Below are 20,728 nucleotides of genomic sequence, written 5' to 3'. Positions count from 1 at the left end.
TAAGAGCTGAGAATTTCACTGTACCCAAATTATTCTTTAATTAAAAAAATTAACTGAGCTAAATAGTCAATTTATGGTTGCTGAGTACTATTTGGTGAAAGAAGGTATCTTTTAGATTTGACCTTTGTAGGAAGAGGCTAGTATTTTATAATCAAACCTTAAATAAGACGACATATTGTTGCTCTTGTAATGAAGGTCTCAGAAGGCACTGTTAAGATTTTTCTCTTGCAAGGGTACTTAAAGCATATAAAAAGAACAAAAAGCCATCAATCTTTTAAAATGCATTCACAAAACCTAAAGCCCATTCTTGTGATACCTCACTTAGAAGAACGGTCTCTAATTCCATCCAGGTTGTTACAAAGGGTATTAGTTCACCATCTTCCTTTTATGGCTGAGTAGTACTTCATGGTACTATTAATTTGGAACTAGTTGATCAACATTCATGTGCACATATGGTAGTAAAACTCAATGGAAACCAAGCAGGTAGGAGCAGGGCAGAGGGGATGGGTAAATTTACACCTAATGGGTGCAAGGCACACTATCTGGGTGAAAGACACACTTACAACTTTGACTCAAACATTACAGAAGCAATTCATGTAACCAAAACATTAGTGCCACCATAAAATTCTGAAAAAGAAAAAAGGAAAATGGTGAAAATTGAAGCCCAAGATCTAAAACTACATACAGGTTTATGTACTGTTAGACATGAAAATGTAATCTTGGCCTATGTATGGGATAGGGAGGATCTTTAATGTCTCAAACATATTTAGTTATTTTAATAGAGTTATACTTTCAATAAGTGGTAAATGCAGTGAAGAATCTGTGAAGACTTTGACTCAGATGAACCTCAGTTAAATAGCTTTGTACTCTGGTGCAAACACATGGTCATGGCATCACTGTCATGGCTGCGTATTTAAACCACAAATTAAGGGCGGTGCCTGTGGCTCAGTGAGTAGGGCACTGGCTCCATATACAGAGGATGGTGGGTTCAAACCCAGCCCCAGCCAAACTGCAACAAAAAACAGCTGGGTGTTGTGGCGGATGCCTGTGGTCCCAGCTACTCGGGAGGCTAAGGCAAGAGAATCGCCTAAGCCCAAGAGCTGAAGGTTGCTGTGAGCTATGAGACGCCACAGCACTCTACTGAGGGTGACAAAGTGAGACTGTCTCTAAAAAAAAAAAAATCACAAATTAAGATGATAAGCCCCAATTATTATATAATAGCAAATATCAAGATATTTACTGTCTGGAGTTGTGGAAAATGAAAACAGGAGGAAAAAGTCTCATGGTCAAAGACTTCAGATCACTCAACACAATCAATGTATATTAATAAATGCTGCATTTGATATTTTTAGACTTACTTGATTATTGGAGGCAATGCATCAAGTCTAGTCTCTGGACTCCACGCTATGCCATCAACCCTGACCCCATGGTGAAACGTTCTCAGTGTTTTATACTGAATTCCGTCAATGTCTGCTTCTTCCTCCTAAGCACAGTAAATGAAAACAAACAATATAATACTCTATCTTTCACTATAATGAAGAATTTATCAAGAAGCCATGTCAGTGCTTTTGAAAAGGTCAAAAGCAAATTATATGTTGAAATTAACTAGTTCATTTGGAAAAATCCAAAGCTGTGTAAGCCTCACAAAAATAATTCTTAAGGCAATAAAAACCAAATGATAAATGTTATACTTTATCTTAAGAAAACATTTCATAACAGATGGAATAAAAATGATCTGAGAATCAGAATGTTCCAGGTAAATGCATCACCATACATGGATTATCAACTGACAACATAAAAAAAATGCTGAAAATAAAATTTTGATTATGTGGAAAGTACTTTGAGACCTTATGATGGCTCTAAGTCATTACAGTCAGTGGGTTTTTTTTTTTTTTAACAGAAATTAGTTTTATTTACTCTAACTGCCCATTTTTAAAAAATTTTTATAATCAGTGTTAATTGTTAATATAATCATGTAATATTGTATATGACACTATTTATGTACAAAATGCTACAAATAATTAGCATCACTACTATTAGAGTTTATGAATACTGAACATGTAAATAATAATCTGATTTAGTCATAGATACTTGATTCTGGATATAAATGCATAAATGCTTCATAAAGTCAGCTCACAGGCCAGGTGCTTAGTACCTACATAAAGAAGGAGGCCAGACAGAGATCTCTGCACAGACCCAGAGCCCTTAAGGAAGAAGTAGGAAAAAAGAAAAAACCCTGAAGAGAAACTTGTGAGAAATCTCAAGCATTAGCTGGCCCTAGCATGAGTTTGGGGCTTGAATTCACATTAACTGTGTAGTCTATAAAATGGCAAAAAAAACTGGTCTTATGTTAGTAGAGGTCACAAGCACTAGACAGAAAAAAGGCAAAGTCTCTTTGGATGAATTTCCTCTACCTAGGCCTGCAAAAGTTCCCACAGAACTCATAGAAGTATAAAAAAATGAACATGGTGGCGAAAGGAGGAGGGAGGATGGGGAAAGGGGAGATGCTGATCAAAAGGTACAAACTTTCAGTTAGACAGTTTGAAGTCTATTGTGCACCTATGGTGACTAGAGTTAATAATTTAAATTTCAAAATTACTGAGTAAATTTCAAATGTCTCACTACAAAATTGATAAGTGAGGTAATGGATATGTTAATTAGTTTGATGTAACCATTCAACTTTGTATATATATATAAAAACATCATACTGTATCCCATAAATATGTACAATTATTTGTCAACTAAAAATAAAAAGAGGATGCTGGGTGTGTTGGCTCATGCTTGTAATCCTAGCACTAAGGGAACCTAAAGTGGGAGCACTGCTTGAGGCCAGGAGTTTGAGACCAGCCTGAACATGAGCGAGAATCTATTTCTTTAAAAAACAGAAAAATTAGCTGGGTGTGATAGTCTCAAATACTTCGGAGGCTAAGACAGGAGGACTGGCTGAGCCCAGAAGTTTGAGGTTTCAGTGAGCTATGATGATGCCACCATGTTCTAGCTCAGATCAAGACCCTGTCTCAAAAATGAATGAACTAAACTTTTAGAGCTGAGGATACCACAACTGAAATTAAAAAAAATAACAACAAAAAAGCAATGCTGGAGCGCGGTCATTTGGAATTCTTCTATGCCGTAAGCTCCCGGCTGGTGAATAAAGCCCTTCCTCTTATAAAAACAAAAAACAAAAAAAAAAACAATGCTTTGATGCAGTGGGAATACAGATTTGAAAAAATTACTCAAAATGCAGCAAGGAGAAGAAAAAAAGGGTGGTTAAGAGACACAGAGGATTCAGTGAGGGAGTACGAAAACACCAATAGAAAACATAAGAATATGTTCTTATGCTAAGTTCTGGGTTGCAGCAGGAGAGAATATAGGGAATGCAGGAAGAGGCAGTATTTGAAGAAATAATGGGAAAGGATTCTCCATACTGATGACATGCATCAATAGCCATATTTAGAAAGGACAATAAATCCCAGGCAGCTTAAATAAGAAATCTATAGCTAGATATTATATAGAGAAACTTCAGGAAACACACACACATACACTGAAAGATCTTATCAAGTGCAGTAGAAAGAAAAGACTATTCTTGCACAGAAAAGATTTCTTATAAAAGGGTAATAATTAGACCAACAATTGACTTTCAGAAGAACCAACTAAAGCTGGAAGACAATGGGATAATATTTTCAAAATGTTAAGAGAAAATAACTGTGGACTTGTAGATAGAACAAAACTAATTTTCAAGAATGAGGGTGTACCAAGAATTATTTTTAGAAAAAACAAAAAACCTAGAGATACCATCAATGAACTCTCACTAAAGTTTGGCTCTGTGTCCAAATCTGGCCTATGGCTTTGTTTTGTACAGTCCACAAGGTTGAGAATGTTTATATTTTTAAGGAACTGTAACAAAACAAAACAAACAAAACCCAAGTAATATGCAAGAGACCTTAAGAGCTTGGCAAACCCTAAAATACATACCCTCTGGCTCCTCTAAAAAAGTTTACCAACTCCTGGAGTAAAGGATGTGCTTTTGGGTGAAGAAAAATGATCCTAGAATGAAGGCCTGAGATTTAAGAAACAGTGGTGAGTTAAAAAGATCAAAGGCAAAGAGGTGGGTAAATGTAAGTAAATATTAATCACATAAAATAAAACTATCTATATTGTGGGACAAAATGAAAAGAAAATAAACTAAAATCTGGACAGTAAGTCTGGAGGAAAGATAATAGTTAAAATATTAAAGATTTACTCTTCTTCATGAAGAAGGTAAAGATTAATTTGACTCTAAGCATGCATGTTTAAATGTCTTTGGTGGTAATTAAAAAAAGAGAAATGGCACATCAGCTTCCATGTCATTTTTCTCCACTGTCATGGAGAAAAATGAAAGGAGGGAGTACAAAAACACAAATAGAAAACATAAGAATATGCATATTGCAAAGTTTTCAATAGTTAAAAAACTAAAAGTAACCCAAATAGCCACAATACAAGAACAGATAAATAAGCTGTGGGATATTCCTTATTATAAAACACCATAAAGCAGTGAGAATAAATGAACTTCAACATGGAGGAATCTAAGAAATACAATGTTAAACATTCTGTAACATAATACAGAATGGCACTGATACAAAGTTTAAAACATGAAACACATATTGACTTTATGTATAATTTTGTACCTATGCTAACACTATTAGCATAGGTGAGAAGGAAAGGCAGCAAGGGAAGGACACCCAGGAGGCTTCAAAACAATTGCTAATGTGCCATTTCTTTTTCTTTCTTTTATTGAGAGTCTTCCTACGTAGCCCTCAGTAGACTGCCAAGATCTCAGCTCACAGCAACCTCAAACTCTTAGGCTTAAGTGATTCTCTTGCCTAAGCTTCCCAAGTAGCCGGGACTACAGGTGCCTGCCACAACGCCTGGCTATTTTTTGTTGCAGTTGTCATTGCTGTTTTAGCTGGCCCACGCTGGGTTGGAACCTGCCAGACTCGGTGTATGTGGCTGGCACTGTAACAACTGTGCTACGGACGCCAAGCCATAATGTTGCATTTCTTAAGCTAGGTATTAGTATACAGGATCCATTTTATTATTATTATTTATACTTATATAGATAATGTGTTTTATAAGCATAAAATATTGCAATTATAATAAATCGTTCTGTTATTTAAATAGATACCTGAACTGAGTCTAGATGTTTTTCATGACTAATTTGTCCAAGTAATCTTCCGTATTAATTAACTATAGTTATCTTTTATAAAAAGTTATGGATTAAGTACCATTAGGGAAAAAATCCAGAGCAGGTAAAACTTGTTATTTAATGGAACATATATGTCTAAATTGACAGGAATCGCCTTAAGTCCTGTTTCAAGAATTCCATTCACTGTGAATCTAAATGCAAAGTTTTATAATGTCTATTTTAAATGAATCCAAGTGGATATATTGATTTTTCCAGGATAGCCTTTGGGAATCCTAGCAAAGTCATTTCACAGATTTGCTATATGTCTTTCTCTACATAATTCAAATGCCCTTTGAAAATGATTATAAATTTCAGGTGAACTTAGCATTAAGAGTAAAAACTTTTTCCATAAATGAAAGAAGGAAATAGAAATACACTTATCAAGGAAAGAAAAATATTACTTTGTAAGTTATGCGTATCATAGCTGTTTAGCTAATAGCCAGATGTGCCAAGACAGCAACCACTAAGCAATTTTAAAATAAGTTTAGGACTTCATGGTTTGGGTTACATCTATCTTTTCTACACTTGACAAATCAGTCTGCTAAAAATGAAATTTTTACATAAAAATACTCACCATTTTGCTACTGTGACAATATTGTTGACAATTAGGTCTTATAATTTGTTAACTGAATTATACATGGTTATAAGGAGAAAGAAATCCCAGGAACTGTATAGGGTGAGCTTTTTCTATTACCAGTGAAACCTTACTTCCTGACAGCACTATATGCCATTGAGCCAAGTAAAAGGCTAGGCTGTGTGTTGGTATACAGAGACAAATGCTATTTTGGATTTAGTTTGGGGTATAGGCAGTATTGTATAGGCAGGAAATTAAGACATTTGGAAAACTTGCTATAATACAAATGATTACACAAGACTTCAACATATTTGAGTTTGGGGCAAAGCAAGTTAATTGAAGGGCTACTCTAAGGGTTTGAAACTAGCAGGCCCCATTACAAGGCCAAACACAGAATTTCTATTAGACAAGACTGTGAAGTTTATCTAGTTCAATTCTTTTATATAATGGTTGAATCTCTAGTAGAAAATTTGAAAAAAAGGGACACCCCCCTCCCCCCCACCTAGCGAACACTTCCAGCGAGAGAGAACTACCTACTGCTTTGGGGAACTTATTCAATTGGGGGGTAGCTCTAATAATTAAAGGAGTTTTTCTTAACATTAAGCCATAATCCATTTCCATGAAAATTCTACTCTTTGCTCTAAGTTCCATCTCTGTGACCATACATAGCAAGTCTAATTCAGTGATAGCAAATACCTGGCCATAGCTGAGTTCCCCTAGATGAGCATATTCTAAGAAGCAGATTCAGCTTTGGTCTTAAGCACTATTAGCAACAACTCTGATGAAACAGAGGTGACAACATTGAGAACCACTTACCATTTGGACAGTTTTAAACATTTTAATACTACTTGGAATGCTGCTTTCAAATATATTATTTCCTATGAATTATAATATACTGCTGGGAATTAAAGTTTATATTATGATGTATGTTAAAGACTGGTAACTCACAGGGAAGATGCAGAGAGAATTGCACAAATATAGTAGCCACTAGATACTCACGGGAACTTATTAAGAAAGAACTTGAAATGTGGCCAGTGCAATCTGATACATTGTACACTTGATAAAGTGTAAAATACATATCATCTCAAAGACTACAAAAAGAATATAAAATAGCTCAATAACTTATACTGATTATATATAAAATATTTTGGATAAGTTGGGTAAAAATACTATGTTCTTAAAATTAATTCCACCTATTTTGTACTTTTTGTCAGGTGGCTACTACATTTTTTATTTGTAGCTCATATTATATTCTTCTTGACAGTATGGAATTAGTTCCCTTTGGCAGTTTAATCATTGCACTGACTCATAGTGCATTTTCAGGTGACTAAAATCCCTAAGTCACAATTCTCCCTTCCCAGTCCAGCAGGCTATCGTTTTATGATTTTATATTCATATTTATTAAATTTTAGCTTGTTCAATGTGCCCCATTAATCCAATCTACAAAAAATATTTCTCAGTACAGAGTCTGGCACACAAGTAATAAATACTTGTTAAGTTTGTTATCCAAAGCACTAAAGTATCCTTCTCAATTTCATGTTCTACATAAATCAAATGTACTTGTCTTAATCAATGTTCTCATCCAAGTTCCCGCAGAAGCCTCAATTAATAGACTGTGAATAGACTTACAAATGTTCACACTTCCGTGCTCTTTAAATATGGGGTTTTTATAGCAGTTTTCTTATTGCACTGCTTTGCATTTAAATATTTCCTTGAGGGCAAGGTCCTCACTTTTTTAACTTCCTGGCACCTGGTACACATTTCATGAATATTTGACAAATACATGACACCAGTTAAGAGAACTATCATTCAGTTCAGATTTCCATCATATTCAAAAAAGACAGCATGAGAATCTGAAAAATGCTGTTGAAATTCAAATTCACTACGTCTACAGTGTTTTCTTAACAATCTTAAACTAAGGATTGGTTTTCTGGCAAGAATATGAAAATCTTTCAAATTAATTCACCTTTACTTAGTTTTCTCTCAAGATAACAGGCAGGAAATTAGGTGCCACTTGAAGTTTCTAGTACGAGAAAATGAATAATTTCTTTTTCTTTTTTTGTAGAGACAGAGTCTCACTCTATGGCCCTGGGTAGAGTGCCGTGGCATCACACAGCTCACAGCAACCTCCAACTCCTGGGCTTAAGTGATTCTCTAGCCTCAGTCTCCCGAGTAGCTGGGACTACAGGCGCCCGCCACAACGCCCGGCTATTTTTTTGGTTGCAATTCAGCCGGGGCCGGGTTTGAACCCGTCACCCTCGGTATATGGGGCCGGCGCCTTACTGACTGAGCCACAGGCGCCGCCCTCTTTTTTTTTTTTTGAGATAGAATCTTATAATGTTGCCCTCAGTAGAGTGCCATGGTGTCACAGCTCACAGCAACCTCACTCTTGGGACTACAGGTGCCCACCACAATGCTTGGCTATATTTTGGTTGCAGCTGTCATTGTTTAGCAGGCCCGGGGTGGGCTCAAACCCACCACCTTCAGTGTGTGTGGCCAGTGCCCTACTCACTGAGCTATAGGCACCGAGCCATGAATAATGTTTAACAGTGTTTACCTAGATAATAACCTCAAAGGAAAGCTATAATTTAATCAGATATAGTCTTGTTTAAATTTATTTCCATGCCTGGCACAGAATGTGATTTGTATTCACTACTTGCTAAATAAATAAATTTATTTTTTTCCTTAGGTAATTTGGAAATTAAGACCTACATTGCCAGTCTCATAGGTCTGAGGATCAACTGAGACAATACACATGACCATAAACCATGATGGAATAATACAAATTTTTACTAGTTCTTGGTTTCTCATTTTCCTTCTTTCTCCCTTTTTCTCTACCACCTGTCATTTCTGCTGTTCTCTTTTCCTAGTTTGTTCTCCCTTCTTGACTCTCTCTCAACACTTAATAAATTAGAAATAAATATGTTTTGTCTATGTTTCTGAATAAAATTTTATATCCACAACTAATAATTTTTAAAGCAATGAAGTAAAAAGTTAGTTTCACCCGTAGGGGTCTGTTTTATTCTTTTGTAGGTTGATGACTTGCGTAGAGAAATGATTTCTTCTTTTTCAAGAGTATGTTAGGTTGTTTTAATTGTATGACTTTTTATGACCCCAATGTGGAAGTCCAGCTAAAGTCAGCCTGAGGGCCATATATGGCCTAAAAGCTAGAAATTTCTACCTCCACTCAAGAGACAATGTGCAATAGACTAGGAGCTCTCATGTTCTACTCAGACACCAATAAACTGAAACTTTTAATTAACATTTTCACTCAGGATAAATATAAATACATCCTAATTTTGTATAACACTTTACATTCATTGTACTGTAAAATACCAAACTGTACTTCTGATGTCAAAACACTGCAAAACGTGGAATGGCCTTGATAGTAAAAGAAGGAATGTTTAGAATAGTCTATCACGTCAGTGATAAAAGTTACTACACATTTTTGAAAACCGATCACTGCCAAATTATCTTATTAATTATAATTTGAGCAAATATAATTCTAATAATAATATTCTGGTAAACAAAGAATTAACCAGAGAGTTCCTAGGATTGAACTAGAACTAGCTTTCCTGTGGGAAAACATGGTGTATGTTTACCAAAAAGCAATTTTATTTTGGTGATTAAGTAGCAACGAAAATAATTTTATGGTTGGGGGTCACCACAACATAAGGAACTGTATTAAAGGGTTGTGGCATTAGGAAGGTTGAGAACCACTGCTCTTGATGTACAAAAAGTATGAGAGCATCTTAACAGAAAAGCTGAATATCATGAAAACCATAAAATCTCCTGAAGGTTTTACAGGCTTCAATATTAGCTTGTTTTTTTATGTTAAGAATGTAAAAAAATTGTAATGAATTTGATCTCATTTAATTGAGTTTTTTTCTGTACAAACCTATGTTTAGTTATTCATAGCCTTCCATTAACAGAATATTCCATTATTAATCATGAGGCAAAAGAGAAGCCTCATGATTAGTATCCTTTTTCACTATGTAATATCTGCACAAATCTCAGGCATATATTATTGAGAATGGCTTCCCTATTCTTCTTACCTTTTTGTTTTCTTTACATTCAAAGTCAATGTATTTTCAAAGCTTAGGTTTGGTTTATATTAAGTTTTCTTATTAGAGAAATATCTTGTCATTCACTGCAGTTTTGTAGACTAACCTGAAATGTACATGTGCCAATCACCACATAATTATTGCCACCATATGCAATCAGGTTTCCTGAATCCCCACTCTCAAAGGGATTAAATTCTACTACATGCACACAATCTTCACAATCCACAGTGTAGGCAGCATTTCTTGTGGGATCTTGCTTCATCTTGGAAGTCAAAACTCAGGCAGTTGTAAAAGACTATTGCCTTCTACTGGAAACAAGGTTCTCAAACTGTGGAGTACAGCACAGAAAAAATTAAAAACATTCAAAGTGACAGTCCTTCAGCAAACGCATTGAGATAAGGTTCTGACATTGCAATGTGCAGACATTTCAATAGAAACATGTCAAGTACTTACCAAGGCACAGAAACTGCAAGGAAAAAATTCAATTTAATATTAATATTAATGGTTCAACTCTTACTCTACAGCTTTCCTCTTTTCCACATTTGTAAATTATACCAGCAGAATATAACACCACAACATTCTGGTTAAATTACCTGTAGTGAGTACTTCAAGATGGAATCACTTTAACAGCAAATATATTTCATAAAAATTAATAACAGTTAACATTTATGGAGGACTATCTGTAGGCGCCATGTTAATCACTTAACTGATATCATCAAACCTACTATGTGTGCAAAACTAAACCCAGGCCAACCAATGGTCCTCATTGTACAGATGAAGAAATTAAGTAACTAACTTGCCCTCATATGCAGGGCCAGGATTTGAAAAGATTTTATTACATGTGGGGCACCAGTGCTAGAAAGAAAAATACAATCTCCTGGCTTGGAGCAGATCACAGTCTGGGGATAGTTATAATTCAGAGTGAAAAGTGCTACAATATAAGCAGATACGAAACGTAGGATCTGGAGGAAGGAGTGCCAAATGTGTGATAGAAAGCTAATATTCATGAAACCATACACAAAACCTCAACCTGTTAGGGTCGAGTGTGCATTCTGGAAACAGCATTCCCACACGAGAATGATAAAAATAAAGTTCTGTTTTGCTTTTTTAAACTAGATGCAAGAGTTGTCCTGAAAACAAGTTGGGCTCTGAAACACATTAAGCACTTGGTAAATATCTAATGAAAATTAAATGAGTCCCACCTCAGGGAACTTATAAACTAGCAACCTTAAGAATGGGCATCTGCGACTGGACGCTTACTAAGGGTGGGTGACCAGCAGGTGGCAAGGCGGTATGGAAGTGCAAAAGATCGAAGGTTTGGAAACTGGTCCCAGCTCCTTAATTACTGCTCATTAAACCAGCGCAAAAGGTCACTGTATTCTCAGGGTCTCCCCGTAAAAGGCAGGCAGGACTTGCCCTTCCTTCTAAAACTGGAAAAGCAGAGAAGGGGGTGGGGAACAAGAAGTCGGTGCAAAGAGCCTCGACACTTCTCTCCAGGCCAGGCAAATGCCCCGAGACCCCGTTCCCGCCTCCCAGCCCCCAAGGTCCGAAGAGGGAGGAACTCCGCGTGGTAGGGTGGGAGCGAAGGGGGTCAGAGAGCAAAGCGAGGCGACCCTTCGGGCTTCCCCAGCTATACGCACCAGAGAGCGCCGGGAGGCGAACTGGGGGTGTTGGTCTTCGCCGGGGGCAGCTGCGGCGCGCGCCAGCTCTGCTTCCGGGTCGGAGGGCGAGCGCAGCGATTGGTTGTCAGGACTTCCCGCGAGATTCGAAATTATAATCCGCGGCGACTAGTGCAGCCTCGAGAAGGCAAAAGACTTTTTCCTCAGTGGATCCTGCACCTCTCTGGTCACCCTGAAACCGGGTGAGTCTCACCTCTACCTCGCCCACTTGTCTTGTTTTTAAGTAGTGATGTAAGTTGTAGCCCGTGAGGGCATTTCGGTGACAGCAAAGTGCCATGTACCTCGTGGGGTGTTGTTTGTGTAGGGGCTTCGTGCTGCAGTCCAGTTGAATCTGGGGTGCTGCTCGGAGTTCATAGTGTCTAATGTAGCTGGAAGGTCTTGATGGGTCGTCAGCAGATTGAAAGGCTAAGGCCCATAGATGCCTACTTGAAGTTCAGTAGTTGGGCAGGAAGCGAGGGCTCTAGTCCCACGACGGATGTAGATTTCAATTCTTCAACTTTACCCTCCCTACTATGAAATCTTTCCAAGAAATCTTTAGGACCTGCACTCTGACAATGCTCGCAGCATCCACTGCCATTTTTGAAATGAGCACCTGCTAAGTAGCTGGTGGTAGGAGTAGGTGGATTGTATACTTGTTTCACTAACATCTCATAATTCTGTGAGGTAGGAATTATCTTTCCCGTTTTACAGGTGAAGAAATGTATGCTCTTCAGAAATTTTTAAATACCGAAGTATTACAGCTAATTAATGGGGGATCCTGGAAGTGAACCCTGTTGTATCCGACTCAAAAGTTCTTTCCCCCATCTCGCCTTGCCTCCCCAGTGACAATTTTTTTCCTCGCAATTTTTGTTCCAGTGCAGCTTCGGAACCAAATATTTTAAGACAAATGCTTAATTTGTCTAAAATGTTTATTATTGCTTTTACAACTGTTTTTCCTGTAGTGTGGCTTGTTTTTCGGAGTGCTTGCATACTAGTTGTCTCACTGACTCCTCACAGCTGGCTGGAAGGTAAGAAGGGAGAGTGTGTGTTATTCTTGTTTTTCTGTGTGATGTTACTTCTTAGGCTCCCACAACCAGCCAGCTACTGGAAGAGCTGGTTGGCAAAACAGTTGAGATGCCTGTTTTTGCGCAGATGGCTACTGAGCTGAGCATGTATTTTACAAGTTTAAGTGGCTGGAAAAAAAGGAAAAGAACAGTAATATTCTGTGATGTGTGAAAATTGCAACTTCAGATTTTAGTATTCGTAGGTGAAGTCACTGGAGCATAGCTGTGGTCACTTGCTTATGTATTGTTCGTGGCTATTTTCACACTAGAAGGTCAAAGTGAGTAGTTGTGATAGAGACTGTAGTCTACATGCCTCAAATACTATTTGTGCTTTTCTACAAAGTTTGCTGACCCCAGGATGAGACTGTTGGTTTTCTGTCTCCAATAATAATGCTCTTTAACTTTTAACTCAAAGCCACTTAGGCACTCATAATGCAAGATAGTAGCTAATGTATGTGTGCCAGGCAATGTTCTAAAGCTCTTCTTACGTCATTTAATTTTCACAAAACCCTGTGAAATTGAAACTATTAATATTTTCATTTTTAATACGAGGAAGCTGAGGCAAGGTGAGATGATGTAACTTGATCATGATCTCACAGCTATTAAGTGATATCAGAATGGCCTAATTCTGATGAGTCTTTGTGCATAGCTATCTAAACTTATAATACTACCTTTAAATAATACCAGTAAGTAATTTACTGTTAAAAATTTACTTCAGGCAAACTGACCATATCACTGAAGTGGATACTTCTTTATTTTTTTTCTTTTTAGAGACGAGGGTGATATTTTGAAGAGAAATATAACTCTTAGCTATTTATGAGAATTTATATTTATGTAGATATTTTAATCTATAGGCTTCTAGTTGTATCTTTAAATATGCATCACAGATTATGTCTATAATTTAAATGGTTATTTTGTATTTTTCTTGATCAGACAAACTCAAGATGCCTAGTAAACATCTGGGATTCTGCTTATGCCACATAAAAATAGAAGAGGGTAACAGAAGGAGTAAGTAAATAGAATGAGAATAGGAAAATATCTATAATAAGATGATGAGTATGTGAATATGTTGGAGACGGGTACTTAAAAGAAAGTAGGAAAAAAAATCTTAGCAGCTATCTCTGTAAACTTAGACAAAGGAGTTGGCTTCCTTTGAATATAGGCTTGAATATGTAAAACATTGGCACTACATCAAATTATTTTGAAAGGCTTTTGTCTGCATCAGGAGAAGTTATGTAATATAGTGATGTAAGAGCACAGTTTATGGAGTTAGACATCTTGGAGTTATGTCTGTTTATTCATTTATTAGATGAGTGACCTGGAGCATTACTTCAGGAAAAATGAAAGTAATAATAGACCTCTCTCAGGACACTTAAAATAACTGATTGAGAAAACCAATATTAAGCTTTTGAAAAGTATCTGGTTCCAATTAGGCTCCTTAATGTTAACTATTATATTGTGAATATATTGTTTATCTATTGCTGTATAACAAGCCATATCAAAACTTTGTGACTTTAAAATAATAATCATTTTATCTACTTATGATTCTGTGAGTCTACAATTTTGGTTGGATTTGGCTAGGTGATTGTGCTGGTGTTGCCTGGGATCACTTGTGGGGCTGCATTTCAACTGCCAGGTTGACTGAGGCTAGACAGTGTATGCCAGCCTCACTCAACGTGTTTATGAGTTGGTATTTGTTGTCACCTGGAGCACTTTTCAAGCAGACTCATTTGGACTTCATATATCAGTCTTTGACTGAGTGCTGCAAGTCCTTGGGTTGGGAGGCCCAAGACAACCAAAGCAGATGATTTGGTAGGAGGATTCACAGGACTCAGCATATAGTTATAGCTATGATTTACTGCAGCAAAAGGTTGCACAGTAAAATCAGCAAGGGAAAAGGGATATGGGGTGACGTTTAGGGGAGACCAGTATAAGTTTCCAAAGGCGAGCCTCGTAGAGTCACACAGGACGTGTTTAATTCTTCTAGTAATAGGTTATGACAACACATGTGAAATGGTGTCTACCAGGGAAGCTTGTTAGAGATTCAGTGCCCAGTATTTTAATCAGGGGCTGAACACATAGGCATCCTCTGTCTAGCATGTACCAAAATTCTAGACATAGAAGGGAAGCTAATGTTCAGCATAAATTATATTTGTATGTGCTGTTTAGCACAGTTAGCCACTCTTATTGGAAATCTTGTGGGAATTTAACTTCCCAGATTAGGGTAGAATAGAAGTCAGGCCTGCTGTATTAACTCTTCTGCACAGGCTTGTTAAGGCTTGGGCTTAGAACTCCCATAATGTCATTCTTGCTACATTCTGTTAGTCAAATAAACTTTCAAATTTGGCTTGTATTCAAAGGCATGGAAAAATTCATCATGTCTTTGGTGGTAATGTAGGGATAGGAGGAAATTGGCTATTTTGTTTTCTTCTTTTTTGCGATCTATCACGGATATTACCATTGGCCACTAAACAAATATTTTTAAAATATAGCTTTAATTAGCTATGTCTGTGTCATAATTATAAGTTTGCAGAATTTACATGTCTGTTTTGTGTGAATTTTCAGAATTCAAAGTTGGATGTTATTTCAAAAGATTTGGCTTAAAAATGCTAAAGGAGAGGAAAATATGATTGGGAAGAAATTGTATTATTCTGTTTTTCTAAATTTAATTAAAAGCAATCTTGGTAAATATGAAGTGACCTCTTATTCACTATGTAATTTTCTCTAACTGTGCTTGCTTACACATGTTCAATGTTAATTTCCAGTTAAAATAGGCACTTAAATGTTGTATTCTGTCCTACTTTAGCAGAATGGCTGTGCTTAATCAGAAGTCTGTCCTGGATATGATTAAAGAGTTTAGAAGGAATTGGCATGCTCTTTGCAACTCTGAGAGAACTACTCTATGTGGTGCAGATTCCATGCTCTTGGCATTGCAGCTTTCCATGGCAGAGAACAACAAACAGGTTAGTAAGCTATATTTAAATTAAATTGATTTTTTAAAATCGATTTTCATCACTGCCCTTTTAAATAAACTTAAGCTTAAACACCTTAAGTTCTTTGGTAAATATGCCCTCTTCTGATAAGATATTATTTTCATAAATGCCTCTGCATTTCTTTGAAGTATTACGACTGGATTTGAAATAAGTTGATCGAAAATTAAGGCAGTCATGTGTATAATTGAACATGGAACATGCATGTTTGATTTTCAATGGGGAGTTTTAAGGTAACGTGTCTATTATGGTTATTATGGTTGAACTTATTATTTTAATTGTTAAATCATAGCTGTGTACATTCGTGCAATCAAGGGGTACAATGTGCTGCTTTCATATACAATTGAAATATTCTCATGAAACTGTTCAACGTAGCCTTAATGGCATTTTCTTAGTTATTGTATGTAGACATTTGTATTCTGCCTTTAGTGAGTTTCGTCTGTACACATTCTAAGATGCACCTTAGGTGTGGCCTCATCCATTACCCTCCCTCCACCCCCTCCCTGCACCTTAGGTGTGGCCTCATCCATTACCCTCCCTCCACCCCCTCCTTTCCTCATAGTCTTGTGCTATAGTTGGGCTATAGCCTTCATGTGAAAGCTATAAATTAGCTTTATAGTAGGGCTCAGAACATCGGAAACTTTTTCTTTCATTCCTGAGATAATTTGCAGAGAAGAATATGTTCCAGCTCCATCCATGTAAACATGAAAGAGGTAAAGTTTCCATCTTTCTTTAAGGCTGCATATTATTCCATGGTATACACGTACCACAGTTTGTTAGTCCATTTGTGGGTCAATGGGCACTTGGGCTTCTTCCATGACTTAGCAATTATGAATTGGGCTGCACTAAACATTGTAGTACAGATGTCTTTGTTATATTGTGATTTTTGGTCTTCTGGGTATAAACCTAGTAAAGGAATTACAGGATCGAATGGCAGGTCTATTTTTAGATCTCTAAGTATTCTCCAAACATCCAGAAGGAACGTATTAGTGTGCATTCCCACCAGCAGTGTAGAAGTGTGCCCTTTTCTCCACATCCATGCCAACATCTCTGATTTGGGGATTTTGTTATGTGGGCTACTCTTACTGGGGTTAGGTGATATCCAAAGTAGTTTTGATTTGCATTTCTCTGATGATTAAAATGATGAGCTTCTTTTCATGCGTTTGTAGATCATGCGTCTGTCTTCTTTAGAGAAGTTTCTCTTCAAGTCCCTTGCCCATCCTGAGATGGGATCACGTGTTCTTTTCTTGCTAATATGTTTGAGTTCTCTGTGGATTCTGGTTATTAGACCTTTATTGGAGGTATAACCTGCAAATATTTTCTCCCATTCTGAGAGCTGTCTGCTTGCTTTACTTACTATGTTCTTGGCTGTGCAGAAGCTTTTTAGTTTGATCAGGTCCCAGTAGAGTATTTTTGATACTGCTTCAATTGCCTGGGGAGTCCTCCTCATGAAATATTCACACATAAAATATTCCTTCAAGAGTTTTTCCTGCACTTTCTTCAAGTATTTTTATAGTTTCATGTCTTAAGATTAAATCTTTTATCCAGTGAGAGTCTATCTTAGTTAATGGTGAAAGGTGTGGGTCCAGTTTCAGTCTTCTACAGGTTGCCAGCCAGTTCACCCAGCACCATTTGTTAAATATGGAATTTTTTCCCCACTGAATGTTTTTAATTGGCTTGTCAAAGATCAAATAATGGTAAGTAGCTGGATTCATCTCTTGGTTCTCTATTCTGTTCCAGACATCTACTTCTCTGTTTTTGTGCCAATACCATGCTGTTTTGATCACTATTGATTCATAGTACAGTCTCAGGTCTGGTAGTGTGATTCCTCCTGCTGTGTTTTTATTGCTGAGTAATGTTTTGGCTATTCACGGTTTTTTCTGATTCCATACAAAACGAAGTATTATTTTTTCAAGATCTTTAAAATATGACAATGGAGCTTTAATAGGAATTGCATTAAAATTACATATTGCTTTGGGTAGTATAGACATTTTAACAATGTTGATTCTTCCCAGCCATGAGCATGGTATGTTTTTCCATTTGTTAACATCTTCAGCTATTTCTTTTCTTAAAGTTTCATAGTTCTCTTTGTAGATATCTTTCACGTCCTTGGTTAGGTATACTCCCAAATATTTCATCTTCTTTGGCACTACTGTGAAAGGAATAGAGTCCTTGACTGTTTTTTCGGCTTGGTTATTGTTGGTATATATAAAGGCTACAGATTTATGGGTGTTGATTTTGTAGCCTGAGACATTGCTGTATTCCTTGATCACTTCTAAATGTTTTGTAGTAGAATCCCTAGTGTTTTCCAGATATACGATCATATCATCTGCGAAGAGTGAAAGTTTGATCTCTTCTGACCCTATGTAGATACCCTTGATCGCCTTTTCTTCCCTTATTGCAATGGCTAAAACTTCCAATACAATGTTAAAGAGCAATGGAGACAATGGGCAACCTTGCCTGGTTCCTGATCTAAGTGGAAATGATTTCAATTTAACTCCATTCAATACGATATTGGCTGTGGGTTTTCTGTAGATGGCCTCTATTAGTTTAAGAAATGTCTCTTCTATACCAATTTTCTTAAGTGTTCTGATCATGAAGGGATGCTGGATATCGTGAAAAGATTTTTCTGCATCAATTGAAAGAATCATATGGTCCTTATTTTTTCGTTTGTTTATGTGCTGAATTACATTTATAGATTTAAGTATATTGAACCAGCCTTGAGACCCTGGGATAAATGCCATTTGGTTGTGGTGTAAACTTTGTTTGATGTGTTGTTGGATTCTGTTTGTTAGGATCTTATTGAGTATTTTTGCATCAATATTCATTAGTGATATTTTTCTATAATTTTCTTTTCTTGTTGGGTCTTACCCTGGTTTGAGGATCAAGGTGATGTTTGCTTCGTAGAATGTGCTGGGTAATATTCCTTCCTTTTTTATATTTTGGAAGAGGTTTAGTGTTGCGTGACTGGAGACCTGAAAGAACAGTAGCTTTGCCGTGGGTATAAACTCGATTCTGTAATTATTAAGGGTAATCAAGAAACAGACTACATAGTTCTTCTTTAAAGGTTTGGTAGAATTCTGACACAAAGCCATCTGGTCCTGGGCTTTTCTTTTTAGGGAGATTTTGTATAGTTGATGCTATTTCAGAACTTGATATAGGCCTGTTCAACATTTCCACTTCGTTCTGGCTAAGTCTTGGTAGGTTGTGTACTTCCAGGTATCGGTTGATTTCTTTCAGATTTTTATATTTCTGAGAGTAGAGTTTCTTGTGGTATTCATTAAGGATTTTTTGAATTTCTGAGGGGTCTGTTATTTCATCGTTACCATTTCTGATTGATGAAATTAGAGATTTTACTCTTTTTTTCCTGGTTAGGTTGGCCAAAGGTTTATCTATTTTATTGATATTTTCAAAAAAACCAACTTTTGGATTTATTGATCTATTGTATCATTCTTTTGTTTTCAATTTCATTTAATTGTGCTCTGATTTTGGTTATTTCTTTTCTTCTTTTGGGTTTGGGGTTGGAGTGTTCTTCCTTCTCCAGTTATTTGAGATGTCCCATTAAGTTATTAACTTTCTCTCTTTCTGTTTTCTTTAAGAAGGCTTGCAGTGGGCGGCGCCTGTGGCTCAGTGAGTAGGGCACCGGCCCCATATGCTGAGGGTGGCGGGTTCAAACCCAGCCCCGGCCAAACTGCAACCAAAAAATAGCCGGGCGTTGTGGCGGGCGCCTGTAGTTCCAGCTGCTCGGGAGGCTGAGGCAAAAGAATCACATAAGCCCAAGAGTTAGAGGTTGCTGTGAGCCGTGTGATGCCACGGCACTCTACCCGAGGGCGGTACAGTGAGACTCTGTCTCTACAAAAAAAAAAAAAAAGAAGAAGGCTTGCAGTGCTATAAATTTCCCTCTGAGGACTGCCTTTGCAGTATCCCAGAGGTTCTGGTAATTTGTGTTTTGATTGTTGTTTTGTTCCAAAAATTTGGTGATTTCCTTCTTAATGTCATCTATAACCCATCCATCCTTCAGCATAAGGTTGTTTAGCTTCCATGTTTTTGTATGGGTATGCAGGTTCCTGTTGTTATTGAGTTCAACTTTTATTCCATGATGGTCTGAGAAGATGCGAGAAATAATTTCTATTTTTTAAAATTTGCTGAGGTTAGGTTTGTGGCCTATGATGTGGTCAATTTTGGAGTATGTTCCGCGAGCCGATGAGAAGAATGCGTATTCAGTTTTGTTGGGATGAAATGTTCTGTATGTATCTGTTATGTCCAGATGTTGAATGGTTAAGTTTAACTCTAAAATTTCTTTGCTTAGCTTCTTTTTGGAGGATCTGTCCAAAGCTGCTAAAGGGGGTGTTAAAATCTTCAACTACTATGGAACTGGAGGAAATCAAGTTGCTCATGTCTGTTAGAATTTCTCTTATAAATTGAGGTGTGTTCTGGTTGGGTGCATAAATATTAATAATTAAAATCTCATCATACCGAGTATTACCTTTAACAAATATGAAGTGTCCATGCTTATCTTTCCTTATTTCGGTTAGTTTAAAGCCTATTGTGTCTGTGAATAGGATTGTAATGCCTACTTTTTTTCTGCTTTCCATTTGCCTGGAGTATAGATGACCATCCCTTTACCTTGAGTCTAAATTTGTCTTTTAATGTAAGATGCGATTCTTGTATGCAGCAGATATCTGGCTTGAGTTTTTGTATCCAGTCAGCCAACCTGTGCCTGTTTAGAGGACAATTTAAACCATTCACATTAATTGAGAATATTGATAAGCCTTTCAAGTGTCCGGTGGACATTTTTATCCCTTTGCGACTGTGGAAGTTGGAATTTGATCAAAATTTTCTGGGTGGGTTTACTTTTGTGGTGGAGGATTATGCTGGTCTTTATGGAGGATAGGTCTGAGAATATCCTGGAGAGCTGGTTTAATTGTGGCAAATTTCTTCAACATGTGAATGTCATTGAAGTATTTAATTTCTCCATCATAAATGAAACTCAGTTTAGCTGGGTACAGGATCCTGGGTTGAAAGTTATTTTGTCTTAGGAGATTAAAAGTCAATGACCATCCTCTTCTAGCTTGAAAGGGTCAGCAGAGAGATCTGCAGTTATTCTAATATTTTTGCCCTTGTAGGTGATGGTGTTCTTTCATCTGGCTTCTTTCA

General features: G+C 36.9%; 2 protein-coding genes across 2 annotated transcripts in view; one reads left to right on the top strand and one right to left on the bottom strand.

Moving 5' to 3' along the window:
* Positions 1 to 11,576, bottom strand: part of NUP37 (nucleoporin 37) — a 56,370-nt gene extending 44,794 nt beyond the window's left edge. Inside the window, exons 1-3 of the mRNA XM_053582968.1 lie at positions 11,500 to 11,576; positions 9,966 to 10,187; positions 1,359 to 1,483 (exon numbers count right to left, since the gene is read on the bottom strand). Coding sequence (XP_053438943.1) covers positions 1,359 to 1,483; positions 9,966 to 10,121 — 281 coding nt within the window. The 5' untranslated portion in view covers positions 10,122 to 10,187; positions 11,500 to 11,576. The remainder of the gene's footprint in view (positions 1 to 1,358; positions 1,484 to 9,965; positions 10,188 to 11,499) is intronic.
* A 79-nt stretch (positions 11,577 to 11,655) lies between these two features.
* Positions 11,656 to 20,728, top strand: part of PARPBP (PARP1 binding protein) — a 76,124-nt gene continuing 67,051 nt past the window's right edge. The window contains exons 1-2 of the mRNA XM_053582966.1: positions 11,656 to 11,720; positions 15,388 to 15,544. Of these exons, the coding sequence (XP_053438941.1) occupies positions 15,392 to 15,544 (153 nt within the window). The 5' untranslated portion in view covers positions 11,656 to 11,720; positions 15,388 to 15,391. The remainder of the gene's footprint in view (positions 11,721 to 15,387; positions 15,545 to 20,728) is intronic.

The sequence above is a fragment of the Nycticebus coucang genome, chromosome 3 (assembly GCF_027406575.1).
Source record: "Nycticebus coucang isolate mNycCou1 chromosome 3, mNycCou1.pri, whole genome shotgun sequence".
NCBI classification, from domain to species: Eukaryota; Metazoa; Chordata; class Mammalia; order Primates; family Lorisidae; genus Nycticebus; species Nycticebus coucang.
Note: the sequence above shows the minus strand (reverse complement) of the source record. Positions and strands in the feature narration are given on the sequence as shown.